This window comes from Melospiza georgiana, chromosome Z (genome assembly GCF_028018845.1).
Source record: "Melospiza georgiana isolate bMelGeo1 chromosome Z, bMelGeo1.pri, whole genome shotgun sequence".
NCBI classification, from domain to species: domain Eukaryota; kingdom Metazoa; phylum Chordata; class Aves; order Passeriformes; family Passerellidae; genus Melospiza; species Melospiza georgiana.
In genome coordinates this window covers 51974508-51996028 of record NC_080465.1, presented here as the reverse complement: position 1 = coordinate 51996028, position 21521 = coordinate 51974508, and the positions used below count along the sequence as shown (strand labels likewise).

Genomic DNA, 21521 nt, shown 5'->3' with positions numbered 1-21521 from the left:
ACTGAATACTTAATTCTCCTTTATTGGCTTGCATTGTGAGTTATAAGATATTTCCTCCAGTATGTGGTTGTGGAACTAGCAACATCTAACATGTCTGAAATAGATGTTATCTACACATGCTTTTATGCAGAATAAAAACTCCTCTTTAGACTGTTTTATTTCAAAGCAAGCACTTTCTGAGTTGTCCTCTTAGCAAAAACTAGTGCCACAATGCAGTTAATTGCTATTTACAGGCATTACTATATCAACAACCTAGTTGGTTTCAATTAATATGAAATAGAATTCAACTTTCCTTCCACCCAATGTCCTAAAAAAATTGAATATAAACTTAATTTAACAGCACTCTGCCAAAATTTAATAATTTCATTAACTGGACTACCTAACACTCTTTCGTTACACAACATACTAAATTATATAAACATAATTTTTGGCATATGTGTATTTTAATTCAAAACCAGAGCTGGACAGCACAATGCAACAATTGGCAAATCACAGTCTTATCTTGGCTTTTGTAGTAATAGTGTCCAAACAAAAGTAGACATTTACTGGCAACAGCAAACAGCAGAACTCACGTCTTTTTCTTTTCAAAATTCACAGTATCATGTTGGCATTTGTTATACATTTCTAAGCACATTTTGACAGCTAAAAATGTCCCACATCATACCTCACCATAATGGCTGTTTTACATTATATTTTTGTATCTAATCCACTTAGAAAAATGATGATCCAATTATTTTTGGTACAAAAGAATTCCTTAGAAATTCTGGTAATTAAATCTAGCAACCTGGAGAATTCCTTGAGTGTCCTAGGATTTTTTTTTTTTTGTGATCTCATATAGGCAAATTCAAGACAGCTCCTATGTAAGCAGTGTCCAAGTTGCTTCAAGCGTACGAGCCATATCAAACAGATTTAAAAGATTATTGTGCTGCTGCTCTGAAGAAGCAGGAATGAGGTGAGACAGAAGTGAATTGCCACACTTTGAGCTCACTGGCTGACCTTCCAACCCTTCCTCAACTTGTTCCTGCACACTCCAAAGCATAAAACTGCCTCCTCTCTCTTCAAAAACAGTAAAGAAAATGGTGTTGGAATGTAAGAAAACATTATACCAAGAGATAAAGGGAAGCAGCTACTTGCCCTTTCGTTTCTTTGTTTTGCATAGGAGATAACTGATTTAACTGGAGTTTGGTCTGAAATAATCTTAAATGAGACATGATTGTCCTAAGGACTGCATTTGTTTGAAAACCTTATGCCTTCTGGTTTTTAACCTAACACCTACATGGATACCACTAAAAAGAGAGGAATGATTTATCAGGATGTTTGCACTGCACTCTTGACAACACTTCTGTTTAAACAGCTTTAGTATTTTCCCCAAAAACTTAGCATTCAGCTCAACAGAGAAAAAATTCTTAAACTTGAAAAATATGCCTACAGAACCTCAAAAGTTCTTGACAAGTACAATATATGCAGGTGTTCTACCAAATTTACTACAAGGTTTTATTTAAAAAAAGAAAGATTAAGTACTTTAAAATAAAAATGAAGGATTTTTGGAAATCCTTGGAAAAGGACTGTTTGGCTGTTAAGTGTTGGTAGGACAGGTAGGAATCTTTTTGCTTATATATATGAAAGAAATATCACACAGAGGCTATGCAGCTGACTTACAAATTTATTTCTATGCATAAATGGGTCATGCAAGATGTACAAGCATGTATGAAAACTTCGAAATGCAAGCGCAGGGGCTGGGCAAGTGCAGCACTCTTGCTTTGCTAATGATAGCTTCTCCCAGATTGTTTATGTAGTGTGCTGAGAGTGTCAACTGATGTGGAGAGTACTGGAAACTTTCAGGCATAATTAACCTCTGCAGCCTCTTAATGTAGTTTCACCTATAATCCACGGGTCCATATCAGAGAAGAGCAAAGAGTTTGTTCAGGCCCAATTGAAACATTTCACAGAGAAGTGACTGATTAAAGCCAGACATACAGACAGCGGAAAAAAAAGCAAAACAGGAAAAAAAGAAAAGTAAAAATAAAAAAGAGGGAAAAAAAAAAAAAAGAAAGTAAAAAAAAAGAAAGTCATGTGGTGCCCATTATCTCCATATATCAGCTGCAACAGTCCACACTTCTTCTGTGACATCCTGATGCATCAGGGGAGGACTAAGAATAGCTTTGACTGATATATCCATCTTAGAATGACAGGAACAGGTGAAATTATACCCAAAGGCTTCAGGAAATACAGCTTTTTGTCACAATATGGAAAAAATCACAATTGTCAAGGTTTTCTTCTGTCCGTTCATCAACACAGAAGCAAGAAACCTGTATTATGGCATATGCAAACACACAACCCCACAAAGCACACTTTCATAAATACAAATCTGTTTTTACCATAAAAAATATACAAATTCATGCAAATTTATCCTGGTTGCTCAGCTTGCCCTATATCCAGAAAAAAAAGTAGTTGTCTTGCTTGTCCTGAAAAAATGTCAGGGAAAGCAATGCTATGGCTTGGGGAGGAGAAAACAAGCATATTTCCTAATGTTTATACTGAATCCATTCACTTAGCAGGAGGAATGAAGTAAAGGTGGAGCTCTGCCTGCTCCCTTCCACATGTGGAACAGAGAGGGAATGACCCATGGGGAGGTTTCTGCAAGAAAATCAGCAGTTCTGTGTGCAGTGTTAAGCCATAATGGGTATGTGCTGCAATTCTCTAGTATTTCTAATTCAACAGGCCCCAGTGACAGAAGCTACCAAGATGGAAATGTCTCCTACTTCAGCCATAGAGGCATCAGTGCCTTGAGCCTCAAGTATTGACTTAGACATTTCATAAACTGTGAAACTTCTTGCCTGGACCAAGAACTTGGACACAGGCCTGTGCAAAACACAACATAGTCATTCTCTGCCTTTAGCATCATGTCAGCAAAGAGCCTGATTATTTTGGCAAAGAATACTACAACTGTCTTCTGAGCATTTATTTTTTTTCTTCAATTCTTTTCCTTTTTCGAATTAGTAAGCTGTACATGGAATTTTTATAACCAAACATTATTTCATTTGAAAATATCACTAAATTAATTTCATTTCCCAATAGAAGTAATGGGCTTCAAACAAATTTGCAATTCAACTTTCTAAACATTATGATAAAATCAGTTTTTTATACTTCTAAAAGAAACAGAGAAACATCTTGTCAAACTTATGATAGTGAAAAAGAAAATTAAATTGGACAGTTTTCATGACATATTTCTAACTGATTCCCAGAAAATGTCATCCTTCATCTAGGCAGACATTACTTTGTACTTTGATTTTGTAAGACAATCTTTCTCAATATTTCTTATTCACTCTATTTGGAAAAAGCTTTGGCATTTCAACATATTTAAGAAAGTAGAGAAAATAAGTTTTTTTGGTGAAACACCCATTAACTAACATTATCCTTTCAAATTTCATGTGGCTTTACATTCAGATCAATGAGATTTACATTTCTGACATTACACAATCAATATCTTAAATTCACTTTTGTCTATATCACTCATTTGTATGCATCACTGCATTCCAACCATCACTCTTGACAGGGTACTTCAACCTTTTCAACACTTTGCACTGTCAAATACACTGAGAACCAGGCCTAGGCCACACTTTTTTAACTAATGGGAGAGAAAGCAGCCATTGCCAAGTGCCAGAAATGAGATCTGTTTCAAGGCTCACTAGCTTTGGTAACTTGGGCATTCTTCTTTTAGGTCTTGACATGGTGCACAGATCTAGTTTAAGACCAAGCGCCTAGAAGCAGTTCTTGAAAGTCAGGAAATGAAAGCATTACCTCACAAGAAAAGAACATGTCCAAACAGATCCAAGGAGATCACTAAGAAATACTTCAAATTAAACTGCCCCCCAGAAAAGGTATTAAACATAGGACTGGAAAACAAGAAATCTATGTCTTTAGGGTGTGATATAGTAATTAAAATCCCCAACAAGACACATAGCTCATTATCCTGTGTGAATGTCGCTACCTTGCTTTGCATTCAGAGCTAATGGAAGATCACAGAATAACAGAATGTTCTGAGCTGGAAGGGACCCACAGGGATCATCAAGTCTAACTGTTAAGTGAATGACCCATACAGGGATTGAACTCATAATATAATGTTATTAACACCATGCCCTGACCCACAGAGTTAATCTCAGGAGCAAGACAGTGGGCTGTGTTTTAACACACTGTTCTCTGCTTAGCAATGAACTTAGCACATCAAATTCAGCAGAAGAAAAGAAAAAGGGGAGAATACAACTGCCTCCTACATGTGCATTGTGTAGTAAACTGTACAAAACAAAATTTTTGGGTCAGTTAAGGATACCACTTGGCTGAAATAGCTTAAAGAGCAGCTCTGATTATCATGATATCATAGAATCATTAGGATTGGGAAAGATCTCCCAGGTCATTGAGTCCAGCATTTGACTAAACACCTTGTCAATTAAACTGCAGCACTAAGTGCTATGTCCAATCCTTTCTTGAACGCTTCTAGGAATGGTGAATCCACCTCCTCCTTGGGCAGCCCATTCCAATTTTTAACTGACATTTCAGAGAAGAAATTCCTCCTGATATCCTACCTGAACTCCCCCCGGTGTAGGTTGAGGCCATTTCCTCTTGTCCTATTGACAGTATTTTGGTTGAAAGTCAGAACTATTTGTAGCCCTTCTACTGTGGAACAGCCAAAAAATATGGTGAGCAAACCTATTTGGAGTTGACTGAACTTGTTCAAGTTCTGAACAGACTTCTATAATGAACACTGATGATAACAGGAGCTGTTGTTAAGATTCCCAGGAGGTTTTCTTTGGTCCTCCTTTTCTGTAATTTGACAGATTTTTAATTAACAGACACACACTTATACATAAGTATAACAAATGCCTGTGCCAAGGCTGTTCCTGGAACAGAGCTCCCCAATCATCATAAATCACAGAGCAATGCTGTTTCCTTCCTGATCCTGGGGCACAAGGCCTGCCTGGCTACTTTGGAGTGATCCACCAAAAGCTGATGTTACAATAAGTCAGGGAAAGATAAGTAAACACTGGTTTTTCATATGGGAAGTTTACTGGCTACCTATTACATGGCTTTACAGAACTTCCCTATTCCAGACCAAGAGCCACAAACCACTTCCCACATACTCACAGCTCCCAAGCTGCCACAGACACATGTTTGTCAGTGGGAGAGGCCATTTTGTGAATGACACGTTTTGGAAATATGGTAAAGTTATCATTGCTGCCAGGCATAGGCTGCTGTTCCACAGAAACTGCCTGCTGGAATTATCCTATAAGAATGGTTCCAATATGGTTTTGCCTTTGAAATTTATGGAGATAATGAGAAGACAGAGTTTCTACAGTAGTTGGAAGGAACAAAAAAATGAGGAGTTTTTTGTAGGAATTCAGAGAGCTCCTACCTCCTCCTCATTGCATCTTGCAGCACAATAAATTATTTTTTAATTTCCTTTTCCTCTTTATCCCACAACTGACCTTTTCCTTTGGCTATTTCAGCCTTCTGCAAAGCTGACATCTGCAACCTCTTCCAGGACTGGCACAGTTCATGAAATCAACTAGTATTTACTCCTGGACTAGGTTCTAAGGTGGTATTTTAAGGGGTTGAAAGGGTACTCTTGATAGAAATTGAAATCACGGTGGGAATAAATTGACTACTTCACATTGCCAGTTTCAGAGATATACTAGAAAAACATAACTGAAATCCTGAGACTCTGGACTGGGTCAAAACACCATCCTCTCTCTCCAGAGAGTAAATGATTTTGGTAATTTTATTTCAAATATCACTCAATTTTTAATACTCTCTTTACTTCCCCCACACCCCCTTTTTAAAACATCTCTTAAACCCTTTTGAATCATGCCTAAAGGAAAAAAACTATACCAGCCACTCTTATGCTATTTCCCCAGATGGAGCTTAGCTTCTCTCCAAACACTCCAAACACATATTCTTGCTTTATGGAACAAAATTCAGAATGGCTGAAATCTTTTATTTATGCCAGTAAAGCTAAGATGTGTGATTTTGCTTGGGGGAAGATTTGAAATGCTAACATGAGCTGGGGAGATTTAGTAACCTCCAGTTGAGGAGTCAGAACACGTTGCTAGAGGGCTTCTCCTCTACTCACCTCTGGTAAGGATTCCCTGATTGCAATAGTTTCTTTTCAGACTTGCTTCTCCTGCCCTTCAGTAATCACTTCTCCTTGATTCCTGGGTGAATATCTTTTCTTCTATGAAACCTCTCCTAAACATTAGCTTATTCATACAAGCTTAACAGTATGAAAATGAGGCAAATAAAACTATGAATTTAGACCCTGTATGCAAAATCTTCTGGTTTTCAGACTGTGTAATTTCAAAAAGACAGACTCTCTACAGATGGTATCTGTAGTGAATACATTAACAGAACTTTAAACATTTATCTTTCCTGATAAAACAAACTCAGCTCCCAAACTCTTCCAAGGGATACCTTATGGGTTACACACAGCTCCTAACTTTGCTCATTAAGAACACCCCATTATCAAACATTGACAACTTTCTTTACTTCACTGAGGGACACTTTTACCAAGAGACAGCACTTTCCAAAACCACTGTATTTCAATAGAATTGTCTATTGTCTCTAATTAATCACTTTTTTAGACTTTTCCTCTGTTTTCTATATCCTAAATAAGATAAATTATCTTTAAATTTGTCATCTAGTCTGTCATACATACACATTTATGTTGGAGAAACATTCTGCTATAAAAATTGAACATATTACCCTTTATCCTCCTATTCCCCTATCTATTAAGAATGAGAACATCACCCTTGTATTTTGAACACAAAATAATGAAGAGAGTAGAACCATCAGTCTATGGTTTTACAGTGGAATAAGCTTGAGTAAAGACAAAAGAGTGAAAATCCTGATCTTTAAACTCTCTACCTCAGTCCTTGTCTCCAAAGAAGAGGAAAATATCACAGCCATGTTTCAAGTTTGGATTAAGGAACGACTATAGATGAAAAATTCTAACATTGGATAGCGGATCTAGAACATATTACTAGATTTTCTGTAACGTATGAGAATTTAACTACTTGTTACAATCGGTTTTGCTGCAACTCAACAAACTTTCAGCTACTACTTATCGAAAGTAACCATGGAATTATTGTTCTGAATATCACTTCAGTAAAACAGTCTGTAAGCCCAACATAGGACTCTGTAATACTGTCTCTTGCTAAAGAACTCTTACCCAGTTGAAAAGTTCACCTTACCATATCAGTTATTTTTGTTTAGAATATATTAACTTTTTGTTCCTAATGGAAGCCAGTTAGAAAAATGAGGGTGAGAGGTTAAACATACATCTGGTCCCCCTATTTAACATAGAGGTTTATCTTTTGCATGTTGCTGATGATAATTTAGAAGGGAGGGGGGCACAAAGGAAAAGCACATTTGTATATTTTTCTGTTATGAAAACGGCAGCTTCCATTTTTCATTTGACATATGAAATAGCTCTGCCATAAAAGCTTGTGCTTTTCAGCTTTGTGTTTAATTGTTGGAGCCAAGAAAAGGAGGTGAAGAAATAAGACAGATTTTACTTTTGCTAGTAGGACATAGTCGGCTATAGCAAGCATGGCTCTCATTATGCTTAAGTGAATTAGTCTGTTTCCTTTAAAAAAAAGGAGGGGGGTAAAAAAGGAGAGATTAACAAGCCACCAAGGACCTGCTGTAAGACTTTGACACTTTTAGTGGCTTGTGACAAATGACTTGTGAGTATTAGCTCTCCTTCAGAATCAGAAAACAAATCTACCATTTGGATAAGGAATGCAAAAAAAAAAAAAGGCAAAAAGGCAACAGCAACAAACTCTGCTACAAGGTCATGCTGACTAGGATTCATTACCAGTGGAAAAAGAGAGCTGAAGAGCAGGTAAGTTCTTTAACTGACTAAACTCTGAAATTACTTTTGGATGTCTAGAAATCTCTAATATTTGTCATCCTTTTCTAGGTAAAAAATATGCTACAGTCCTTCAGAAGTTATTAATATCTTCATATATTGCAACAATGGCACGTATTTCTACTATTCTCAAGAGGTGTTTTGGGCCTGGGATCAGCTTAGAGGCTCTTCTCTGGACTCATTCCAAGAGCTAAATATTTTTCTCAAGCTGGGACAAAATATAAGTGTGCTCTTCAGTTAGGCCTCTACAGATTCCTTGGAAGCATTATCTTATGTGCTACGCTATCTGCACTGTCCTGCAATCTACCCTTGCATTATCAGTATATCTAAAAAGGGAATTTTGCATCCAGAACTTCTGTAGTTCAGCACACAAAACACATCTATAAATGAAGAGCTTATATATACATACTGACTCTTTGGAAAGCAGAAACATTCTGAAACCTTCATGAAAAAATATTTAGTTGAAAACCCAACACTGAGAGTACTAGCAAATGCCTGACTGAGTTGATTCAAACACCAAAATTACATTCCCTTCCCCATTATGGATTTAATGAAGTCTCATCTATAACTTCTAGTATAAAGTACAAGGTAATAGAAAGAATCCATATTTTTCTCTACTGGTGTTTTGTCTTATCATTAGATACTTTTTGAATATGCATTGCTGTGTGAGCACATGTACATATACCTCACATATGTTACTCCTGTTTAAAAAATTCTGAACTGTGATTAAGGTTTGGAGGTCCCTGGATAAGAGACCTGACTCCACTTCCCCCAGTGGCAACTTTTTATAGCATTATTGAACTTAATAGTTCAGACAGCACTAAAGTTCTTAATGAATATAAGCATTGTGTTTTTCTTTTTTAAAAAAATTCATTTTGGGTGAAAGAGTTACTGTAATTCAGTTGGTATTGAAAAGCTCAAGCTCTATCAGTCTTTATTATGTCCCTAGTATAGTTGGAAACAAAAAGGTTTTGTATTGCTGATCTTAATGGTCTACTGTGTACATGTATAAAATTAACAAAACCAGAAAGAGTTCTACAGAAAAATTATTATAGATATTTTACAAGAATGTTTGTCTCTAAATATTCATCTTTGCAAAATGTTTCCTGTTCCATAAGGAGAATCAGCTGGAAGCAGAGTCCACAAATGCATGTGTGGCAGAACTAAAGGAATAAAGCAAGCATGGTGAATTTTGAGCAAATCTGGATAATGCTTTGAGGAATTATTTGGTGTGTGGTCTGAGGCAAGAAGCCACAGAGAGGCGGAAGTTAATCTTATGTACTCCCCAGCTGCAGATATGTCTTTTTGAGAGCTGACTGCAGCAGGAGAAACTGAAGAAATGACCAAGAGACCAGATTAATTCCACATGAGCCAAGTGTCAGCCTCATTATAAGTGTTTTCACTAAAGTTGAAAAGGCTTTAACTTGGATGGCTGTCATTTCAAAGCAAAGTTGTGACATGTAGAAGTAATTGTAATAAATTAAACTGAAAGAATAATGTCTGTGACACTAAAGGGGAAGTATCAATAATTTAAAAAATGCTATAAAATAAATAAAACCCAAACAAATAATTCCAGTAGCTTAACTCCAATAGATTGACAGCATTTCAGGAAAATTAAGGCACTTCCAAAAGTACATAATACATTAATAGAATAAATATTAGGAGGATGTCATGCTCAAATTTCATTTGCTGATAGGCCTGACAGTAAAGAGAGTCAAATAACAATTATATTTTAACATGGAAATTATACAGATCCTTGAGCTGAAACACCATAAGGTTCATATCTTCAAAGCAAAAGAAATTTTAACATTGCTTGTGATCACAACGTTCATACCAGATCCATAACCAGCATAACCAGATCCAGTTTTATAGGACAGATCCAATGTCTGCCTCCACTCATGCTATTTGGTTAGGGGATCTTTCTGACATTGATTTTTGTTTTGTGCTGTGCAAGAAATCTGTGGGTAATCTTGACATAATGCTTGCAAGAGGGGTAATATTGTAAATTTTTTTTTTAACTTGAGAGTTTTTTTCTGTTGAAAGACAAAAATACCTTAATTAAGGTACACAGACAGTTAACAGATTTAACAGAGAATTCTGTTAATTCTTAACAGAATTAAGAAGTAGCCTACTTCCCTGCTCTATCAGATGACATTACCCTCTGGTAATCACCCTCAGTTTTTGGTTTTTTTTCCTGGCACTTGTCATGGTGTTATTGGTATATTTCACAGATAATTGCCTTTCATAACACCCTTGCTTGTGTAGGAAGTATTGCTAACTTCATTTTATAAGTAGCAAAGAGCCAAGGAGAAATAAGACTCAAATATTCTCAGAAATTTTGAGGTACAATGGATAACCAGCATATAAGACCTAATATTCCCCAATACTTTATGGAATTCCTTATACCCAAATCTTAATTCCTGCAGACTATCTTCATGCCAAATTTTCCAGTCTTTTATCCTCTCTCTTTAAGCAGATTCCTATTCTGTGCTACTTGACAATCCCCATGAGGAGGACCATTAGGATTCCCTCATCTTCCTTTATCCCCTCAGTATTTCCACAGCACATGGTGAAGGACAATCATTCCCATAATCCTACATCATTACTCCAGTGTGTACCTGCTTCAGTCTTGTATTGAGACAAAAATACACCGTAGTCATAAAGAATCTTTCTAAAGTTCAAATAACCTGCAAGCTCTTCTATAAAGAAAGTTGGTATTGGACCTTTTCTTTTCTTTCAGACAACTGAACAGCTGCTCTGTGAGGTATTTCATTCAGATGAAAAGCATTTTCTCATCCACTGCCCTATAGCAAGGTATTTTATACCCTGCATTTACTGACAGCAATCTTTCTGTCCATAGAGTGTTCTTAAAATGTTTTTAGTATGCCAGTGCATTCAGTCTTGTAGTTTCTTAATATACAATAATCACCAGATTTTGAACAATCAGCAGCCGCTGATCTTGACTGGTTTATGTCATATGAGAAAAGGAAGTACCAAGGAAAAACTAATATAGAATTGCTACATAGTTTAAATGCCACAGCAGGTACAGGCTGGGTTCCAATTGCCACTCCTCAGGTTATTCAGACACAGAAAGCTGTGAATGAAGTGGTCTGTTCATAGCACCTTGAGCACTATTTTCTTTTTAGCCTTGTCCCCCTTTCCCTGTCCAGCAGTATCTCCCACAGTATGTCATCAATAGGAAACATCATTATTCCCAGGGTAGATGGAATTACCAGTCTGCATGATCTCAGCATCTCCTCCCATCATTCTTTCCCCAGGAGCAGGGTTCCTAACAAACCAAAATCCAAGAAAAAAAGCAAAACTTCTTATATTGTATCTACCTTTAAGCCTCAGAAAGGGCAGAACCTGTACCTCCCAGTGCTTGCCCTACTGAATTTTCTATTAGCTGCTTAAGTGGTAGAAACAACTCATTGGACTAAGAAGTGAGTCTTGCTTATGTGTGCTCAGGGCTGTTTGGAAGCAAAGGTAATACTGCTTTATGAATAAAAGCTATCATACATGACTTTAAATGTCACTGTTCATAATAACTGGACTTGCACATGTGATTTCATCAGCATCTTCACTTCTAGGAAGCCGAAACAATCATAATTTCCTTCCACATCTTACATTCTACTCACTTTCTAAGCTATTTGTGTCAGAACCACATGAAGTGAAAATTTAAAGAGCTTGCAATGGTTTGTAGGTCAGAATGCCCAGTGAAACTAGGTTTGTCATAATTTTCTGCTCCAGTTTACATATGGTGGTGCCTTAACTCAGCTCTTCAGCCAAAGTATGAACTGCTGACCCAGCTACTAAAACAGTAGCACCAAAACTACACATGAATCTTAAACGGGAGGTTATATTTTCAGCATCTGAAGAGGCAGAGCAACCAGGCCTAGACAGAGAAGCAGACAAACAGAAAGCAACCCCACCCTGGCTGATGAGGTTAGCTCTAGACTCTTCTTCTGTGTCTTTTCATGTTGCCATTAGTTTTGCAGTTACAGATCCTCAGTGAGCACAGAATTTCTGTGTTGCAGTTATTAGCACTAGTGTTTTGACAAGGGAAAGGTGTCCTGTCATCAGAATGTGAACCACATGCACCACTCTGCTTCCTCTGAGACAGGGCAGAGGGGCAGAGTCATGAGCCCAGGTTACAGTTCAGGGGAAGGTTTTCATTAACTTGTCTCCAAGGCAAATGTGCCACAGGTACTAAGATAATTCATGAGGATAAGAGAGGTACTTCCAGATCAACTTCCAGATTGCCCTGTGAAGGATCAGAAGTTGGACACAACAGTCATTGTGGGACCCTTCTGACTTGGGATATTATACAGCTCTACAGCTTTATGACAGGGTTTATATTTTTGTTGTTTACATTCAGGAAAAAACAGAGAAAAAAGAAGTATCTGGGAAATAAATGAGAAAAAATTTGTTGTGTTGAAATTAAAAGACCGCCTCAGAGAACATTGGAAGCTTTAGCATCTCCTAAAATGTCATAATAAAATTGTGAGAAGAAGACACTAAACAGCAGTCTTATAAAATATTAATTGTGTTAAATGCAGTCATCTCCTATTCCATTCCAGAGCACACATTTTCCCTTGCTCACTGCAGCAACAAACTTGTAACTATGTATCTGCTTCAAATCCTAATGATAAGCTTGCAAAATATGACATATTTGATAACACACCACCAACCAAAACACTGTACTCCACTCTATTCCTTGCTCCAAAAGTCAAACCACTTGGAATTCTAGGGTAACTTGAAGTCCTTCAGGTATATGTTTCTCTTAACAAATATAGCTTGTAGTATTAGCATACTGAAAAAATTAAGAAAAACCAACCAACTGAAACCCCACTTTTTTTTTTCTTTAATGCATAGCGTGTAGCTCTTTCAAATGGTTTATTACTTTCAAGGGGCAATTCACCTACCCTTCTTCTTGCAAGTAGTTGATACTGAATTTGATATTAGGAATAAAGTAGGTTATTAATCTTCTCAAAGAGGATAAAATGAAGAAGAAAACCCTAGAACAGCTGCCAAATAGTATCTAATATCTATAGAACAGGGTCAGAGAAGACACAATTAAATTGGGAGTGGAACGTTCATATCCTAACACCAAGCACACACTTATAGAAATTCAAAAGGCACCTTAATGTCTTCATAGTTTCAGTCTGTGACAAACAGATGTTACAGTGGGATCAGACAGAACAACACAACATCACTGGCAGTTCACAGCTGCCAAAAGGGGTAAGCCATGCTCCCCCTCTCCCCACTTCTCTCCCACTCATGACACATGCTGCCCCCATTTCTTTCTTGTCATCCTTTCTAGTACTGATCTGGTACTTGTCACACATCCCACCCACTTCCTCTAATGCGGGCACAATATCATTGATTTATACCCAGTCTCCACTTAGCACTGTGCCTTAATTCCAATTAAATAACATCCTGAATGATTCCAAAATGCTTCAGCATTCCCTCCCCAACTCCCACACATACTGACTACAGCTGCACAGCTGTGTGTCAGGAACCTAAAAGAAAACTTACATTTCATTTATTTATATGAAATGTTTGAACCTCTAATATCAGTGGCAGAATAAAGAAGAGCAAAGAGACTCCTCACAATTCCCCCACCCGCCTCAACCCCCTCATTTTCACTTCTGCTCCCCACATAGGAAGACGAGTCAGGAATGGCAAAAAACAACTAGGTCCTTCACATATGTTTTCCACCACGAAAGGAGCAGGCATCATATTTCTTTCCTAAATCAAGGTTTATGAAAGATCTGATCTTCTTCTTTATTTTTATATAACATTCATGATCATTCATATTCCTACTATCCATAACCTTTTCCTCTCTTTGACAATACCAAAACTTATGGAAGAGGGAAAAAGAAAAGGAATAAAACTGTTTGGTGTAGTTTCAACATTTCCTTTTTTCTTGAAAGTCAGCTTCGATGTGCGTGAAAATTCCTCTTTAACTGTAGAAGATATACACTCTGACAGATTATTTAGAGGTAAATGTGAAAGGGGACAGGCTAATAATTCTTTAGGCTAACTATAAAATAGGGGAATGCTTTACAGCTGACATTGTGAGTATATCAACCCAGTAATTGGATGCACGTGTTAGTAGCAGTAAAAAGGCACTGTCCAGTTGTCCACCTTACATGGGAATCTACTTTGAGCATATTCTTTGATTTACTGTTGCAATTAGAACTGAATGTTCAAAGAAAGAACACAAGTGACCTAATTTAAAAACAGTGCCTTTAAAGCCACTATTTAGTATGAGACTTGGCTTACTTGTAACCATTTCTTTCCCCTGCAACTTCTATTTGTTGCACTGTACACATGAAGCACCAAAATAAATTTTAATAATCTGCCCAATTAATGAATTAATTTTTTAATATTCATTCAGTGATTAAAGATTTAGCCACTTCCTTCTGACTCCTATCCTTGAAGATTTTAATTCTCTTCATAAACACAGCGAGCTTTCCCAGGCTGACTTTTCAAAACTTCATGAAACACTGTTTCCTGTCTCCTTTTTACTATGTTGTAACCAACAGAGATGTTTTACAAGAAATTGGCGCAAGAACCAGAAGCAATTAGGGGAGCTAGGGAAGGATCCCTCTAGTTAACAGAACTAATGTTGGAAGCACCATTAACTACTTTTCCCTGTTAAAGCATCTGTGCAATGAAAGGATGTAAGATAGCAAAATGTCACATAAAAATAAATTGTCAAAGAAGGAAAACTTGTTTGACAGGTACACACAGTTAGACTAGTGGCACTAATACACCTACCAACTGAGAAAAAAACATGTGCTAAGACTAACTAAACTGGTCCTCCATTTCTTATCTGGTAGTTTGGTATACATAGCCCAAAATGAGCAAGGGTTACTTTTTCATGCAGCCTCATCATGCTGACATTGGTTGGCAATGCTGATAAACAAAATATTTGTGATGTTCCAAGTGACAAAGAGGTCATTAGATGATATACCCCAGAATATTAGGATAAAGTAGTTCAGTGATATATACCACTGCAAGCAGTAGTAGCAAGCATTTAAATGAGGAAGCTGAAATTTCAACCTGGTACTAGCTTGAGGAAAAAGAGACTGTAAGAGCTTGATTCAAAAAGCTCTCCATCGAATAGAAAACAATGTTTTGTCAAGGCATATCAATGTCAAGAAGGGAGTATATAAGAAATCCCAAACCGACCAAGTAATTTCTCTGCTTTGTTGACACTATCATCCCAAATACTAAGCCTAGAAATAGAAGCACAACATTATTTACATATACTTTTTTTTTTCCTATGTAGAATCTTTCTTGTGAAATTAGATTACTTTCTCATAGGAAAAATCAGCAGTCCACCTCACATGAGTTGTTGCTCTATGTTCATACAGGTACCTGCGATTTTTAACTTAAGACACAGTTTAACAAGATACGCGCATAGAAAAGTTTTCTTTTTTTTTTACATGAAAGGCTCTGCAATAAATGAAAACTCCCCTATTGCAGGATCTGATCTGACTCTCATTTGAAGTGAAAAGGCCCCTATTCACACAGTTCAAAGACATCTGAAAGTCATCTTAAAATGCCTTATTTCAAAACAGAGGATCTTATCCTATGAGTGAATGCATCCAAGATGTTTCAGAAGTGTAAGCACATTCTATACTGCTCACTCAGCTAATGCCATCTTCAAGGGAAGTTTTGACTGAGCCACTATCTGTGAACCCTCCCATTAAAACAGAAACATGGCATCTATAAACCTGTACGTCTGTGTCCCTTATTTTCCTTCTTCTGGGGTTTGGGAACAAACTTCCAGTTGCTCCTAACTCTTGGGATTTTTTTTTCCCAAGTGGCTATAAGTTAGATTTATGGAGACAAAAAGACTTCTTACAACTGTGTATTTTGAAAAGATTTATGACAGGGCTATAGTATCAGCATGGAGGGTCCACAAGGCAGGAATGCAGTAAGGGTAACAGGAGAGTGTCATGTAGACATTAAATAGTACAATTCTTTCCACATTCATAAATCCTAAGTGCCTACGGTTTTATACTGCTGGTTATAAATTATATGACTGAGTTCTACAGACTAAAAGCAAAAACCAAACCAAACCAAAAAAAAAAAAAACCAAAAAAAACCCAAAAAAACCCAACAAACCCAAAACCAAAAACAACGACAACAACAACAAAAAACCTACCCGAAAATGAGAAATCATGTCCTTAAGAACATATACATTTCACAGTAAGAAACCAAGTTTTCAAATTACTTCACTCACTCATTATTATTTCCTATTTTAAGTATTTTGATTAGTAAAGCCATAAAACAGAACTCTTTGGACAGTAAACGAGCAAAACACTAGTCAGTCTTTAGAAAAACAGTGAAAAATTCTCACATTAATTTACAAACACATATGATAAGGAGTCAATAACCCCAAACAGTTAGTTTACAAAATGTTTGGTAAGAAAAGAGTCTATTTTATCAATTATTCTAATCTGCTTGGAGCTTCATAACTGATGTTAAGGTACCTATGGCACTTTATTGTCTTTCCTGCACCAGAGGTATGGTGAAAAAAATGAGTATCAAATGAAGTATACCTAATGAAAACACACTTAATGCTATTTTTTGGCATATAAACCAAACTAGAATACAAATACCTATTTATATGTCACGTATATATGAACACAATTAAAATCCTCATTAGTAATGTTCAGCACTTCTAGTAGTTAAGTGGTTGTTTACAATCTTTTGGGCTAAAGAACGAGGGTTAATTTCTTCTTTTACTCACTATGTGGTTAAGCTTATCCCACGCTAACCAAAGCAAAAGCAAGGACTATCAGGGAATTCAAGAGTTCCTAAAGCTTAGTATAAAAGATAATTGAATACTCAGAAGAAAAGCCCGGAATAGGTTAGCCTGTGGGAAGTAGCTAATTATTTCTTGCTAGCTCCCCTGACATACATTTTCATTCTGCAACAAAGTGCCTTTTTCTTGAAATAGACCACTTGGGTTGCTCAGAAGACAAAAAAAAAATAGACTATCTTTGCTTGGAATGGCTTTGCTTGAACTAAATTAGCTTACACAGTTGAGGATGCAGACCCTCGTGGTCCACCTCTTTGAGCAGAGGCGACACCAGGCAGTGGCTGTGCCGCCATCTACTGTAGGTTTTGCATAGCACCGCTTGGTCCAAAGCCCGCAGGGATCCCTCCAGCAATCCTTCCCACTCCTCTCCAGGCTCAGTGACTCGGACTGCACTCCCTGAACGTGCACCTAAGTAAGAGCCTGGTCCTGCAATCTTTGCTCAGGCAGAACGCCCTCCACAGACTGCGGGTCAGCTGCTGCTAATGGAGTATTTGTTGTTGTTCTTCAGCTAATAAGGTCTGTCCTGCAGATTTGAAGTTTGTGTGCCCTATAGTACTGTGAATGGTTACCTCAGAAGACAACTGAAAATTGTATAGCACTGAGACATACACTCAAGTTTTCTTGAACCTGCTTATCATATATCATGTAGCTTTAATGCATGTCAACCATTAATCCCAGAGAGATTCTCTATCTTAACCAAGAGAACTGTCAGTGCGGGAGTCAAGTCAGAATCTGCATACATGAAGTTCCCTCTCAATTTTAATATTTGTCTTAAGATTGTTTGGTGATCCCAGAGCTCAAGGTATAGTGAAAGCTTTTGTTATTGCTCTTTGGAGGATTTTTGGATTGTTGGTCCCTCATCTAGTGTGTAAGCCACCAGAAAACACTACAGCTCTCTTTATTTGTGCTTGTGAAGGGCTCTGTCAAGAACAGGGGCAAGGGACTTCACAGCTGTGGTGCTGTAGGACAAGGTAGTAGTTGTATTTTGAGGATCAACTTCCAGATGTAAGGAAAAATAAAATAAAGTGTCCTACATCTATCTAGTGACAGACACCTCCAGCCATGCTAAGTGCTACAAGTTCTGCCAGTTTTCTGACAGAACAGTCAGGAACCACCTGGTACTCCGCAGGTAGAGAAAGGATGATGGAATAGTTCCAAGCAATCAAGTCGGAATACAGCTGCCAGAGTAAACTTTAATTTGGTGCACTCTACACAATATTTATAGAGCTAATCCATGAACGCTGTTTGAGCCATTCAAAGGCTGGAGACTAAATTCTGCTTTCTGAATGTTTATTCTGAATTTCTCCAACTGTTCTTCTTACGTGACAGTGCTTAACTGGCAGAGAGCCATGAAGGCTGTTGTCTAATTACACAACATATCACGATCTTACAGACCTACTGATAAGGCTTTACTGCAGCATAAACGAATTCTAAACATTAGCATATGAGAAAATTAGCCTCCAAATTAGAATATTTCAGTCTTGTATGTCAATAGTCACTCTTATTTGTTTATAAAAACATGGTTTCGGAGGGAGAAACTAATTTTAGAGATTAAATAGCTTGTAATGTTAAACAGGCTACAATTTAGTGGCCTCTCTGGCTAACCCTATGCAAGGCAGAAATGTATTCACATGTAATTACTTATTTCAGACCATGTGAGAGATACCATATCTTTGCACGGAATCAGTCCAGCTGGGGATTACAGCAGTATTATGATAGCACTGCTACACATGATGCTGTGAAAAACATAGATTTAGTGAATTCACTTGCAACATTTTGCTACACAAACAGCCTTGAATAAAGGCACAATAAATATATTTTTAAATAGTCTCAGACTATGTTTTTACAGAAAAGACAATGTCACACTCCATATTTTAATCAGTCTGAATCAGCAACAAAGAACTCTGACTTCTGTCAACAGGATGGAAATAGTTTTGAGCTGAAGGATGTTCACTAGGTCTGCTGTTGTGATGAAGTACAGTGGGGAAGCTGCAAGTTTTAAGATGACGGCAGTCCTTTCTTCACTGCATGTAATCTTCAGTGATAGGATGCAATTATGTATAATAAAGGCATTGTTTTGTTTTTATATGAAAAAAACTTATGTTCTCCTCTCTTTCAGCAGACACTGTGCCAGATGTGGCAGTAACCATGACATCACTGAGAAGGCAAGTCTCTTTCTGATGCACTGACTGAAAAACCAGGACACACCGTGCACACCCCCTCCCACAGTCGTGGGGGGTTGTTCTTGCACGTAGCCTGAAAAGGTAGGAACTTGTACTTGTGCATTTCAGTCTATTCTACCTCTTCTTGGCAGGACTTTGCAAAAGTTCAAGCATGTGGGTAAGTTTACTCACTGAGCAATTCTGCTGGCAAAGTGGGACTGCTCAGATCTGTAGCTACTTCCCTATGTACACTGCTGTCAGAGTGGGCACCTTACAGCCCTTTTTGGCAGCAGTGTGCTATACAGAACGGTTTGCTGTTCTCAAAGATGCATGCAAAGCCTTCAAAATCCCATTTTAGGGGTGCTGTTCTCCTCCAAATCCAAAGGTAATCTAAGAAACACAGTTCTAGGACCTCATTCCATACAAATTCATCAAAGTTAAGCCTCCCTCACAGCTCTGCTATTTTTAAGAATTTGCCTTTCTATGTAATACAGAACGGGAGGTGGTAAGATTCAGCTGCTTTGACATCTAAAGCATTTATAAACATTAGAATGTGTGATAAAGCATGAAGTTGCAAGGTGGAGCAAGTGAAGCAGCGACACATGATACTCCAACCCTTTTCTCACTGTTTCTAAAGTTATATTACGGTATTTACCAGAAATACAGCTGAATTAACAGTAGTGTCTATAGCAAGGCAACCTGCTGAAGAACTCAGTATTTTACACATTAGCTAGCAAGGGATCTACTTAATTCGCTTCCAGTTGTTTTAATTTAACAGCAGATTTATTCCCGGGTTTATCTGGATTTATGTAAAACAACACAAGAACCAAAATGTGGTTCTTTACCAGTTGAAGAAAGCCTTAGAGTCTCCTCGAGTTGCCTAACAGAGCTTACTTTCTCAGCATGTTCCTATAGTGGGACATAGTCAGTTAAGATTTATAAGAGAAAGCAATACATTGTGATTTAGTACAGTTCAGTTTGAGACTGCACAGGCAGGAAAACCAAGTAAAGGGTACGTTTCTAGCACTAACAGCCAAAAAATTACATTACCAGAAGCATGCTATTACTAAGCATCTAATTAGTTCTAGAGAAAAGCTCGAAACTTCAGCTATGGGGACCGCCATATGACTTTGGCTCCGAAATAATTTATTAAAAAAAAAAAAAAAAAAAAGAGAGAGAGAAAGAAAGAAAGAAAAGGACAATGAAACGCGTGTGAGGTCTGTGGGAAGGCAGCCCCAGATGTTTACAATGGAGCGAGTAGCGGTATAGCGGCGCGGCAGCCCGGGACCGGCGGGGCGCAGCGCGGCACCGCCTCCGCCGCACGGCGGGCGGCAGCGCGGGCGCGCACGGGCTCCGGCTCCGCGGGCAGCCCCGGCGGGAGCCCGGCCCCGGGAATGAGCAGCCCTGCTCCGGGAGCGGGCCGCGGGGAGCGGAGCGTGCGGGCAATCGATTAATTGTTCCAATGCAGCGCTCTCGTCAAGGCGCCCTAATGACAGGGGATAATGATTTTCAGATTCAGGAGACAATGTCCCCCACACACTCCCCGCCACTTCCTTGCAAATCTTTCTAATTTGCTCTTCTGCCTGGCGAAGAAACAAACGGTGCTCAGCGAGGCCATTTGCAAAACAAATGTAACCGGAGCGGTTCGCAGATACGGGCTGTCCGGGAGCGGCGTCCCTGAGGAGCCGAGCCGAGCCGAGCCCACCCAGCCCTGCCGTGCGCCCCCTCCCCTCCGCGGCGCCACCTCTCCCTCTCCCGTCCCTTCCCTTCCCTGCCCGGCCGGGGCTCGGGCGCTCGGCCCGGGGAGCAGCGGCCCCAGCCCGGCAGCGCGGCGGCAGAGCAGTACTTACTGAACGGGCAGTTCTCCTTCTTGGTGCCGCTGACCTTGCCGTTCTTCTCGATCTTGAGAAAGTACTTGTTGTAAGAATAGAGCTTCCTCTTGCGCACGTCTCCTTGGAGGTGATTGTAGCTCCGCACGTGTCTCCCCGCACTGGAAGGAGAGGAGAAGGACGAGGGGAAGGAGGAGGATGATGAAGAAGAGGAGTTGGTGGCCTCCGGGGACAGCATGTCCTGGCCGAGGTCATGGCAGGTGACAGGCACAGAAGACACCAAGAAGAGCAGCAGCAAGCAGCAACAAGGCAGGTGGGAAAAGGCTGAGGCACCATTTGTCAGTATCCATTTGCACATTGTACTGAAACTCTGGGCGCTGGAAAATGTCTTATCAAATGAAACATACTGGAAGGGTAAAACCTGGTAAAAGGCAAGTGGAGAGACGGTGGTTGCTGCTTCTGGTTAGATTCGTCTGAGCTCTGATCTGGCCTGAAGTAAGTGCACCAACATCCATAACTCAGGGGACAAATCGCCTCAGAAGTTGCTGCCTTTAAATCCTTCGAGTCCTCCCTCAGAAAAAAGAGCTGTTGGTTGTTGGTTTGGTTTTTTGGTTTTTTTTTTTTTTTTTTGGGTGGGGGGGTTGCTGTGGTTAATCCTCTTTTCTTTTTCCCTTCCCCACCCCCCCACATGCACACACACTCCCCAACCTGGTTTGAGACTTTCCAGTAGTTATTTTGTTCTCTTCCTCACTCCTTTCTTCACC

The 21521-nt window shown here is 38.7% G+C and overlaps 1 protein-coding gene across 2 annotated transcripts in view; it reads right to left on the bottom strand.

Annotated features, from left to right (window-relative positions):
- The window catches only part of FGF10 (fibroblast growth factor 10), a 59465-nt gene extending 38189 nt beyond the window's left edge, over positions 1 to 21276 (bottom strand). For both annotated transcript variants that reach the window (XM_058043839.1, XM_058043840.1), the window contains exon 1: positions 20779 to 21276. In XM_058043839.1, coding sequence (XP_057899822.1) covers positions 20779 to 21115 — 337 coding nt within the window. In that variant the 5' untranslated portion in view covers positions 21116 to 21276. The remainder of the gene's footprint in view (positions 1 to 20778) is intronic.
- Positions 21277 to 21521: the final 245 nt, after the last annotated feature.